This window comes from Eutrigla gurnardus (assembly GCF_963514095.1).
Source record: "Eutrigla gurnardus genome assembly, chromosome: 11".
Taxonomy (NCBI): Eukaryota; Metazoa; Chordata; class Actinopteri; order Perciformes; family Triglidae; genus Eutrigla; species Eutrigla gurnardus.
In genome coordinates, this window is record NC_139925.1 from 4548997 (window position 1) to 4561024 (window position 12028).

The 12028-nt window shown below is 47.5% G+C and overlaps 1 protein-coding gene across 2 annotated transcripts in view; it reads left to right on the forward strand.

Annotated features, from left to right (window-relative positions):
- The window catches only part of sorbs1 (sorbin and SH3 domain containing 1), a 29165-nt gene extending 18277 nt beyond the window's left edge, over nucleotides 1–10888 (forward strand). Inside the window, exons 17-28 of one of the 2 annotated variants that reach the window (XM_084021913.1) lie at nucleotides 1285–2709; nucleotides 3865–3929; nucleotides 4090–4260; nucleotides 4721–4767; nucleotides 4855–4969; nucleotides 5075–5200; nucleotides 5283–5477; nucleotides 5586–6080; nucleotides 6725–6820; nucleotides 8052–8104; nucleotides 8187–8293; nucleotides 8405–10888. In XM_084021913.1, coding sequence (XP_083878039.1) covers nucleotides 1285–2709; nucleotides 3865–3929; nucleotides 4090–4260; nucleotides 4721–4767; nucleotides 4855–4969; nucleotides 5075–5200; nucleotides 5283–5477; nucleotides 5586–6080; nucleotides 6725–6820; nucleotides 8052–8104; nucleotides 8187–8293; nucleotides 8405–8472 — 2963 coding nt within the window. In that variant the 3' untranslated portion in view covers nucleotides 8473–10888. The remainder of the gene's footprint in view (nucleotides 1–1284; nucleotides 2710–3864; nucleotides 3930–4089; nucleotides 4261–4720; nucleotides 4768–4854; nucleotides 4970–5074; nucleotides 5201–5282; nucleotides 5478–5585; nucleotides 6081–6724; nucleotides 6821–8051; nucleotides 8105–8186; nucleotides 8294–8404) is intronic. The other variant, XM_084021914.1, reaches the window with a different exon arrangement.
- Nucleotides 10889–12028: the final 1140 nt, after the last annotated feature.

Here is a 12028-nt window from a genome sequence, read left to right on the forward strand (position 1 = left end):
GTTTTCATCAAACGTGTGCTGGCCATCTGCTTTGGAAAACTCATGGAGGGATTGAGGTTGTCTTGCAAAGTCGATGGAAGCTAACCTTGGAGAGCACCCCCACCCCCAAACCCCCCCCTTCACTCTTGCTCCAGTTGTGAGGCGCCCAGTCGCTGGGCAGGCTTAGGGCGAGACTCCAGAGCGTTCCAGCGCCGGGGAGCGGAGGGCCAGAGAGAGGGGATGGATGAGGAGGGACGGGAGATAAACAAGACAGGGGTGAGATAAGCAGGAGGGCGGGTAGGCATGAGGAAGTCAGCTGTCAGTGTGAGGTCAGGGGCTGGAATGCCTGCGCACATGGCCGGGGACGGGGTTATAGGGAAGACGGGTCATCACCGTACGTTACACGTTAGAAACACACGACGCATGTCAGCTGACTAGCACGCTCTCGTTAGCCCAGAGAGGTGCTCGACACCAAACACTTCATCATTTGTTTCTGTCTTGTGATCATGAAATAAGAATATATCTGTATTAATCTCTAAAGAACTCGGCCTCCTCGAGGGCTTTTCAGTGGGCAGGACACTTCACGGTGGATATAATATCTGGTTTTCCTCCTCGCTGTGGGTTTTTATGAAAGTGGCAGATGGGTCACTCTACTCTCCAGACGCGTCTCGCAGCATGGGAAAGTGCTGTGTCACTTCCAGCTTCCATCTGTGGCGTTATCACCAGCGTACTGTACTCCAGGAAGTGACACGAGTTTGTTCTCATGGAGCATGTTGATTTATTAGCTTTTATTTACAACCGTGTAGGGGAGCGGTGTATTAACGAGGATGCCGCAGGGCGTTTGTCACCACAGCCGCCTGTCTGATTGCTAAAAGTAGAAGAGGAAGAATATATGGAGGAGGTTAAAGTGGGACAGGCAGCCGTCATGTGGGAGAAAAATGTTTGGATATAAGATAATGTACTGCAGTTAGTTAGACCTCCAACATCACATAACATTTCATGGCACATTCCTGTCTTTATACTTTATGTTCCACTCCTTATGATGCTGATGATGCAAGAATCTGCCCGTAAATCTCCCCTTGATCCACGTTTACGAAGCATACTTCTTCACCGCGGTGCCATGCTGTTGGTTTAACACATCACTTGATGCACAGCGCATCAAGTCCGCTTCCACTTCTCATCTACTTTGAACATAACTTGGCCTTTTGACTTGAGAAATGTGCCTGACTCTGTTTTAGTGTGTGTGAACCTGTGACCATTGTAATCTAATATGTTGTTTATTCTGTTGTCCTGCATGCTTGCCAGTGGATTATAAAGGTGGGAATGGCTATATAATTTCACCCTGCTCCTCCGTAAATAGTCGATCGGTTCTTGCCAGTAATGCAATAGGTAACCAGTTTAAGAGTATGAAGCCTCTGTCTGCTGCCAAAGCCTGCATCCCCCAAATCCTGCCCTCTAAGTTCAAGCCCAAGCTGCTGCCGCCCAGTGGCGACAGTCAGGAGAGCAGGACTAAAGCTGTCAGGCACCCGAAGGCCCACAGCTACGAGGACCTGTACGTGGGGCCGTGTGACACAGACTTTGCTGGAGCGGAGGAAAGGGAGAGTGGGCAGAATTCAGACTCCAGCAGGAATGTTTCCCCCGCAATCAGGAGGAGCGCGTCGGACTTTTCCAGCCTGTACAGGACCATGCATCACATCCGGCGGCCCAGCTCGGCCGGCTGCAGCCCCAACGGCAGCGTGCGCAGCCTGGCCTCTCTCTTTGAGACGTCAAAGGGCGACGGGGGCGAGAGGTCAGAGGCCGACGGCGGGGGTTACATTCCACGGGACGCCGTGTCGTCACGGGTCAGCGAGTTTGAAACGATCATCCAGCGGTCCGGCGGGGCGCCCAGCCGCTCCTCCTCCCTGCCCACCCTGCACTCGGGCCACAGCCCCGCCCACAGCCCCGCCCACCTCTACATGGCGTCTGCAGTGTCAGCGGAGTCCCTCCTGGTAGCCGACGCCACCCAGATGGACGCCTGCTCCCCGGGGGAGGCCGAGGGCAAAGGTCGCGGGGAGGAGGGCTCGTCGGCAGGCAGCAGCGTGACTGTGGAGGAGACGGCTTCGTCCTCGGGGGACGGACACGACGTCCGGGCCGAGTCCCCCTCCAACACCGAGGCCGAGCTTGAGCAGATCTTCAGTAGAAGGTCCCCAGAACTGAACCACCAAAACGTCTGTGGATCACGGAGTCCTTCAGTGCTGCTTACAGCACCCCCTCCTCAACACAACCATCTCCACCCCCACCACCACCACCACCACCTCCTGCACCACCTCAACCATCAACTCCTCAAACCCAGCAAGTGCAAAGGCTCCTGCCCGGCTTCCTACACCCGCTTCACCACCATCCTGAGGCACGAGAGGCAGCAGGCCACCACCCAGCAGGAGAGACCACCACCTCTGGAGAAGAAGACCACGCTGCCCGGGAACCTCTTCCTCATGGGCCCCGCACCCTTCAGGCTCCGGAAGAACCTGCAGGCCCACCAAACCCGGAGGACCCTGTTGGCCACCAAGGTGACCCAGAGGTCCAGCGCCTTTTCTCCCGAGCCCAGGCCTCTGATCCCTCAGCGCCTGTCCTCCCTGGAGGTCCTGGAGAGGCTGAGTAACGGGGACGGGAGCGCCACTGACCACCTGAGTAACGAGCAGGGCATGGACGCCAACGGGAACCTACTGCAGCCGCTGGCAGCTCACCGCAGAGGTGGCTATCTCCATCCCTTCACCACCGTCACCCTCCTCCCTCTGTGGTCACTCATTTATCTCGACTGTCTCTTCACCTTGTGTCCCCCTTTCTCTCCTCCACAAAGCGACGCCGCCTCCCTCCATCTCTAGTCTGTGTGGTGTGTTTTACAAAGAGACAGGGAAGCCTCCATCTCATTGTGTCAGTGTGCTGTTTGGTTCCATTTCACTGTGAATGAGTCCCACAAACACAGCATCACAGACTGTAGGAGAGTCAGGCAGCGTGTTTGGTAACGTATATATATATCTCCTGATGACATCAGGTTTGAGTCGTATGCAAGAGTGCCAGAGGCCTGCGTAAGCATTACATCATTATGGTGGAAGATTAATGGAGATGAAACGGGATTTCTGCCTTTTTTATGACTTGGCAATGCATTTGAAAGCATTAAACTACAATCCCAGCATTCCTCTGTAATGTTTAAGCAGTATATATATATGTATATATATATATATATTAACATTGCATACACTCTCTCAAACTGATGTCTCGCCATGCCTGTATCTGTTTTAATTTAATTCTGTTTTTTGGAACGATCTACATCTGCCATCTTTCATTCTGTCAACATGAAAAGGTTTGTTTTAGTCAGACAGGAAGTTCCCCGCCATGATTTATTTTCTACATAACAGCCGGAGAAAGATTTATAGTTGATACCAGTGGGACTCAGAATGAAACTTCTATGGTGGGGGAATAAATTAAGTCATGAAAGTCGAGCTAATATAATAAAAGGTCACACTTCAGTAGACTAATGAATGCTGATTGGTCGATCAGTAAAACCACCATGTCATGTTTATACTTTTGGCCAAGATACAGTAGCTTCCATGTTATTTCTTTTCTGTTTTTTTTTTTCATGAACACACATCGGATCATTCTGTGTTCATTCCTACGTGCATGCAGGAAAACATGTTGGCTTTTTTTGGATGTGTGTGTGCTTTTTGTTTTAGTGTTGCAGAGATGATGGTGGTCCATTCAAAGCATGCGTAGTCGTATTTACTGTATGTTTTCATGGTTCTTATTGGTTGGAATTAATGAGTTGACTGCAATATCATCACTTTGTATTTGAAACCGTTGTGGTTCCTGGAGATGCGGAGCGTAATCTTCTCCCCGCTTGTGTTTCAGACTCGTCCCCGGTTCTCGGGGAGAGCCCGGACGAAGTGTTGCGAAGGCGCCATGGCGACAAAGAGGTGAACTTCCTTTTTTTTCTATTATTTTAAAGCTGACTTTCATAGATTACACCCTCGTGGTGTGAATGAGGAAGTCATATATTCTCTATACTCATGAATAAACGAGTAGCAGAGCCCGTATCTGGAGGGGACCAACGGTTTCCGTCTGGTTTCCTGGCAGAAAATCTTGGAGGAGCAGCGGCGGCTGAAGCGGGAACAGGAAGAGGCCGACACGGCGGCGAGGCGACACACGGGCATCGTCCCCACGCATCACCAGTTCATCACCAACGAGCGCTTCGGGGACCTGCTCAACATCACAGATAACACGGAGAAGAGGAAATCTGGCGTGGAGGTACAATGGTTATCCTTCTGAGTGGAGAAACAAAGACGTAGGGGTCAGGAGGGGGTCGATTTATCTGCACTTCCACACGGCTCACCAGGCCGGTCTGCTACACGTAATCTCACTGGTATTAGTTGCACCCTTGTTGTGTTGGCCGAGGCCGTCTTACAGTAAACAAGCCCAGCATAGCGTCTTTGTGCTCCAGAGGACAAGTAGCCCAGTCGGTCACAAGCAGCTCATTCCTGTCATTGCCAGAATATTAATGTTCAGTCGGGGCACCGAAAGGACAAAAGCTCACGACAGATTCCCAGAAACATTCTTTGTTAATACACATGCCTGACAAACCCAGAGAGTAGAGGAAGCAAACAAAGAAGTGGGTGTATAAGGGTCACTCTCACTCATAACAATGTCAAATAATCAGATTTATATAGTTATTGTTATATAATAAGGTGAAATTTTTATTTCTACACAGAGAACTCCGGCCATGGCTCGCTTCGACTTCAGAGCAGAAACTCTAAAGTGAGTCATCCATCCATCCAGACTGTAAAGCTGTTTGACTTGTTTCATGTCATGTGACTGTCTTAACCTCTTGGGAACGTTTTCTAGGGAACTACCGTTTCAGAAAGGAGACATCGTCTACATCATTCGACAGGTGGATCAAAACTGGTACGAAGGGGAACATCACGGACGAGTCGGCATCTTCCCTCAGAGCTACGTCGAGGTCTGTACCTCTTCACTTCAAACAACAAACATTAAATGTAATGTGATGTGGTGGCGTTGTGTAATTGTGATACGACTTGTTTTGTTATCCGTTGCCCCTCCTCAGCTCCTCCCCCCCACAGAGAAGGCCCAGCCAAAGAAGAGCGTCCCGGTCCAGGTCCTGGAGTACGGCGAGGCCGTCGCCCGCTTCAACTTCAACGGGGACACGGTGGTGGAGATGTCCTTCAGGAAGGTACCGAAGAAATCCATAGAGATGCTTTTATCCTTTTATATATTCAAAGGAGTTATTAACGATGTTCCAAACGCGTCTGCAGGGCGAGAGGATCACGCTGATTCGTAGAGTCGATGAAAACTGGTATGAAGGAAAGATCTCCGGCACCAACCGCCAAGGCATCTTCCCCGTCACCTACGTGGAAGTGAACCGGCGACCCCGCATCAAAAACGGGCTGGAGTACCTCGACCCCCCCGTCAGCCAGTCTCCACAGCGCAGCACCAACGCCTCCCCTCAGGTAAGGGGGTCCAGGGGGTCCGGGACACGTGGAGATCCTGATGATTTGTTGTGACTCTGTCTCATCTTTCCTTTTCCTTTTCATCTCCTCCCACGTTGCTCTTAAAAGCTGTATCGTAATCGTCTGACCACCTCCCCGCTGCCCCTCCCCCGCTCCCCCCGCCGCTCCGTCTCCCCCGAGGTCCACGCCATCTCCTCCGAGTGGATCTCCCTGACGGTGGGAGGAGGGAGCCCTCCCGCCGCCCCGACCCCGCCCCTCCCGCCGCTGCCCACCGTGTCCTACCGCTGCGGCGAGTACCTGCCCCCGCCGTACTCCGCCAGCCCCGTGCCCCCCATCGGCCCGTACTGCGTCTCCCCCATGGCGTCCCCGTCCGCCTCCCCTCTCCCGCCGCCTTACCCGCCCAGACCCAACTCCACCACCCCCTTCCTCACGTTCACCCCGCCTCAGGGGGGCGACTTCCTGCTCTCGCCTCAGCCCCCGCGTCTGTCGGGCAGCGTGAGCCCCTGTGGGGGGCCGGTGCTGGAGGGCTGGGTGGAGGGGGACGGCACAGAGGGGGACGGGGGCCAGGCGGCCCCGGGCAGCAGGCGAAATAGTCCTGCAGAGGTATCTACTGCATGGTGTGCAGTGTTGCATCTCAGGCTCACTCAGAACAGTTTGGTTCCCTAATATAGATTTATATTTATAATATAGATGTTTGATGACGTTTCTGACTCAACACTGACTAACCTGTAGATTTAATGTTGATTTGAGAATCTGCTGGTTTTAGTTTAAAAGCTGGTCACACTGCTTGAAACTGCAAGTCTGCATGTTGTGGTGTGTGTGTGTGTGTGTGTGTGTGTGTGTGTGCTACTAACCCGTGAGTGTTTGTATAGTGCGTTTCAGGTTTCCTCGCTGTAAAAGACTGTAAGAGGAACTATTGTTTGCATTTCCAGGATCGATTTTGAAAGCTGGAGTTTATTTTCTCTTCTGAAATTCAGCGTTTGGTCGCATGATGTTGTTGTTGTTGTTCCTTGCAGAGGTGTGATTGGATGTTGTCGGAGTTTGAACGTTTATTTAGGTCAGTGACATATTTACGAGCGAGTATTTCTAGGGTTGACGTGTTGGCTTGTGTTTCAAAAGCTGCGTCCGAGGTTGGAATGTCCACCTCTAGGGAAACGAAGGCCGGAGTGTGACGACAGTGTTATTCACAGGAAAAGCTTTTATTTTGAAACACTCCTTGCTGATTTGACCTTTTTGTCGTGTTGCAGTTTGTGAAGAATGAGGCCGACCATCATGGACGCAGCTCCAGAAGCCCCGTGATGCTGTTTGACATCCAAGACAACAACAATGTTAACTCATTTGCGGTAAGGAAGACTTTTTTGTCTAAAAACTAGCGTTTGTTCAGCGGCGTCATCATCCGTTTAACTTTTTAACCAATCCCCTTCAACGATCCATCTGACTCACATCACCTTTAACTCCCATTACGTCTTCTATTTATACTACATGTCAAATATGTGAGATATTAGACTGTCCTCTCGTTGAAGGAGTAGTTTGACATTTTGGGGGAATTCATGAATTATAGCTACTTAGCTTAGCTTAGCATAAAGACTGAAAACAAGGGGAGACAGCTAACCTGGCTTTGTCCGACTCTTATAAACATTCAGCGTCTCTACAGCTCACTAATTAACATAACTTGTTAATGTTTGTTTACTGAACCAACATGTAAGTTGCTAGAGGCCTCGTTGCCGCTTATAAAAAGCAGATGTGGTGGTTTGGCACCGCGCTAACGAGTTGTTGAAGAACCGGGTCGATAAGCAGGAAAAAGACTTCAAGTTTTACTGAAACCTCCATAAAACTACGATTAAACGGAAGCTAAATAATCCCAAACAAAGGAAACACAACAAGCTGCCAAAGTCATGAAAAATGCCAAAAGCATGAGAGACGTTGCTAAGTTAACGACGTTTACGTTGCCAGGCAACACCAGGAAGTCATCGCTCCCCGGCCAAGAAAACGTCTGTAAAATAAACTGCTAATTGTGTTTTGGAAACTTGTTTTCAGTCTTTATGCTAAGCTAAGCTAACCAAGCGAGTGGATACCAGGAGCCCAAACCGTGGAGCTGTTCCTCCAGGCTTCCCTTGAACGTGATCGTACCAACAGTGTCGTGTGCACTAACCTCATGTTTCCTGTCTCCATGCTCTCACTCTGGTGTCTTGCCTCTTCCATGCCTCTCCTCCCGGCCTCCACCAACGTCTCCTCTGCTTTCTCTCCCGGCTTTCACACGGATCACTTCCTTTCCTTCCTTTGCTCCTTACTGGACCTACCTTCCTGTCCCCCCCCCCCCCCCTCCCCTGCTCCCTGTCTAACTCCTCACCCCCCCCACCTCCGCCCTAAACTTCACCTCGGGCCTCTTCCGGGACGCTGTCTTGTCTTTCTCTGACGACTTCACCCACCTACTACTAGGAGGCAGTGTGTAATGAGATCTTGAATATAGCTGAGACCTCGGTGAGGTACTGCAGCACCCTGTCCCACCACCCTCATGACTCTGTCCATAGACTGCACCCCCACCCCAGTAAACAATCTCTCATCATTTCCCAGCAACCCCAGTCCCACAGCAGCAGCCCCGAGCCCAACCGTCTCAACTGTGGAATGTGAGTACGGTCCCTTTTTATCTTTATTTTTTTTACTTTTTCTAAGCGTTCGCCACTTCACCCCTTCGTCCTTTGCTTCCAGTTTCCAGGCTCTGTACAGTTACGCGCCGCAGAACGAGGACGAGCTGGAGCTCCATGAGGGAGACCTCGTCAGCGTCATGGAGAAGTGTGACGACGGCTGGTTTGTCGGTACGTTTGTGATTCCTCCGAGACGACGAGGTCACGTTAATCTAGACAGTTTTAAATGCATCTTCCCTTTCCTTCCCCCTGATCCACGTGTCTCCGCCTGCTTCTCCTCAGGTACCTCCAAGAGGACGAAACAGTTTGGGACTTTCCCCGGGAATTACGTGAAGGAGGTGCAACTGTAAAGATCATCTCCTCCGGCTGAAACGAGCTTGGGAAGTCATTAATATCGCGCATGGCTGTTGGTTAGCGTAGTCGTTTAGCCAGGCGAGTCCATTTTTGTGTCTGGGGGGGGGAAGTGATTGGTTCAGCCCAGAGGTATGTCAACCTGCACGTCGCTGCCCCAAACCTCAAACCTACCACAACGTAGCGTCCATCGTCCAGATAATACAAGTACATAGTGTTTACGTCCGAGAGTCTGGAGGCCGGCGGCTGAGCGGCGTGCCGAGGGGAGATTGTTTCTTCTTACCTGAAACTGGACTTGGGGAGGATTCAGAATGTAATTTTTTTTTTTTTTTTAATTATTGGTTTGGAGCTGTTTGTCATGAGCTACCTTTCAGGTCCCGGAGGTGTTTATTGGCTAAATATAACGCAAACTGTTGCATTCGCTTCCAAAAGAAAACCGCCAGTGTTTCAATCAACATACCTTTTATTTATATATATATATATATATATATATATATATATATATATATATACACATCGAGTCAAGTATTTGAAGAACATCCCAACATCTCAGTGTAACCTGAAAGCTTTAGATACCGGTTCAGTATTGCCTTCATGTTCTATCTCACTATTTATTAGTCCTTTTTATACCTCTGGTGTGTGTCTGTGTGTGTGTGTGTGTGTGTGTGTGTGTGTCTGTGTGTGTGTGTCTGTCTGTGTGTCTGTGCGTGCTGATTGGCTGACGGCCTGTAAAGGTAGCTTGGTGGTGACGCCCCGGCTGCAGCGTGGTAGCATTAACTTCCTGTCTCTCTGGTGGAGATCCCACATAACAAGATAACAAGCTATTTAATGTTTAAAGTGAAGCCAACGAGGTGTCTTAGAATATCATCACACTGATTTTTTTTGAAGAAGTATAATAAGAGTTTAACCTTTGACCCCCCCTACTGACAAGATTGTACGTGTAAATGTGTACAGGAAACTTTGAAGAGGCCTTCCGACTTCGGCTCCATTATTTTTCATATCAAAATGATTGAAATGATTGAAGGTCAGCTTTAGCACAGCATGCACCGTAAAAAAAAATCAGCCAATCGCATCAGAGCATGAAACACTTCCCGAGTATTCACCACCTTGTTTGCTCAAAGCGAACAGAGATGATCCATACATTTCTAATCACATGGTGCCAGACTATCACCCTTCTTTCTTTCAGTATCACTACACAACATAATGTGAAGACAAGCGTAGCTCTCACTTCCATCTAAACGTGTACGTTTACTCCATCTTTGTTTTGTTTACCGAATGGTTTGAAGCTCTTTGTGGCATCTATGAAGTTTAATGGTCGACAAAGTGCATTAATTTAACACAAAATTCAGTAGCAATCAGTGTTTTTTTTTATTTTCGTCCTCTCTAGTCGAGACAGAAATCAGGTTTGCCTCTCGATCACCGCTGAACGTTTTGCCAACATCAGCAAAGCAGTGTTTTCTCCAGATGTAACACACACACACACACACACACACACACACGTTATGGGTTTGCCTGTACAGCACTGATAGAGTATTCAGGTATTTTCTTACACCACCAAAAGCATGTTTTTTTGTTTTTTCTCCCTCCACTGCCGGCTGAACAAACCTCCAGCGGTTTGGGAAGTTTGGCTCCGTCTCACAAAAACACACAAAAACACACACAGTCGCTCGTTTAGCCATAATAACACAAACTCACTCTAGATCGTCTCTGTGATATTGTGCTCCAGAAAAACATCACAGGATGTATGAATGTATGAATATATATGAAACGTGGCTCAGTGCACACATATGTAAAAAATAAATAAAATAAAAGTCTGTATTTTCATCTTGAATGCAGAATATTTGAGCACGAGAAGGATTGTAAATATGTAAAATAAAAGAAAATAGCCTGCGAGCGACGGGAGCGTTAGATTCTGTCACTTGCACTTGTTATTTACCTGAAGGATTTTTTTTTTCTTTTTTTGTGGTAAAAGCACAGAGTGGAGCGTTTCTGAGCACAGGAAGTTTGATGCATATGAACATTACGCTGCCATTTGTGACGATCATAATGCCTTATGTTAGCAAAATTGTGCCTCATTTTCATTTTAATATTTTTTCTCTGGGAGGGGGGGATCACTGAAGTGTATCATGACATATTTAATGTAACCATGGTTCTCCCATTAGTCCTAATCTCTGTGATGGGAGAACATCTGACTTGTCGGTAACAATAGGAGAACCTGAAAGTGTGACACGATGCTTTAACTTAATGATTAATAATCATGAGTGGACGAGTTTGAGGAGACGCACAACCTGCAACAGGTTCAGTTTGTTTGCTTCATTTTGCAGTGCTGTTACATTCATAATATTAAAATAAAAGATACTATACACTGCTGTGACTTCGGTATTATGCAATATTTAATAAACCGTTTAAACCATTTTGGTGTGTGTTGCCTGTTTTGATTTTTTTGGCAAAGATCACGATTTAGTGTAGAAATGTTAATGAAATCCATTCTTGCAGCAGCGTTGATTAATTTTCATTATTATGGGTGATTTGAAAAAGCTTGTAGAGAAGTAAAAATTAACAAAAATATTTTAATTAAATATAAATATAGGAACCATCGTGTCATTTTAAAGAAATACACATGTTGCCTTTTTAATTTGTTTTTTTATTATCTATTGAATATTTATGCAGGGAGACTTATTACATTTTTTAATTCTGTAATGCATTAACTATTGGTTTTCTTAGCAAACAGCAAGTTTTAATGCCATTTTTAAGAATATTTTGGATAATTATCGGGATAATATCGCGATTATTTCTGGTGAGGATAAATCGTGGCATGAAATTTAAACATCGTCCCATAAAGAATGTGAACTAAAGGTGGCGCTTGAGTTTATTTTATTTCTTTAGGCTACATCCTGGATGATTACTATAATAAACGAGGATAACTTCTGTAATGATTTACTTAAATAGTTACTGCTGCTGCTCGGATGCTGATGTTGACAGATGTGTTTGAACAGTTATAAGAGTCACAGTCTTGATGTTAAAGCCCTTTAAAGCCATTTTAGGCCTCAGTGCTGAGGATGCATGTCAAAGCCACAAGAAAGGACGTGTTTCTCTCTCTCCCCGTGTCTCTCTGCCTCTCTCTCTCTCTCCACTTTCAGCAGAGATCCTCTGGCAGGAGTTCAACTTTCGGGGAGCGGCACATTCCACATCCTGGGATTTAGCTCTACCATAAATGGTAAGCTTGAATGTAACACGGTGACGTACCGGCAGGCGGACATCCCTTAAACACAAACAGTGGCTGCTCATCTGAGAGGAGGCGAGACGTGAGGAGGCGTCACTCCGCCCCGATTTCAGTGTATTTAAAAAAAACACTTTATTCTAATAATCGAGTAGAAGTACACATACCTGTGTTCAATTAGACTCAGGTGAAAGTAGTTCTTTATTCATGTAAAAGTGAAAGGTACAGACTCTGAAATGTACTTTTTGGAAGGCTAACTGAATCTCTCGTCATATTAATAAGAAAGAACAATAATTCCCCTCAAATGCATTAAAACTTAAGTAACAAGCCTATTT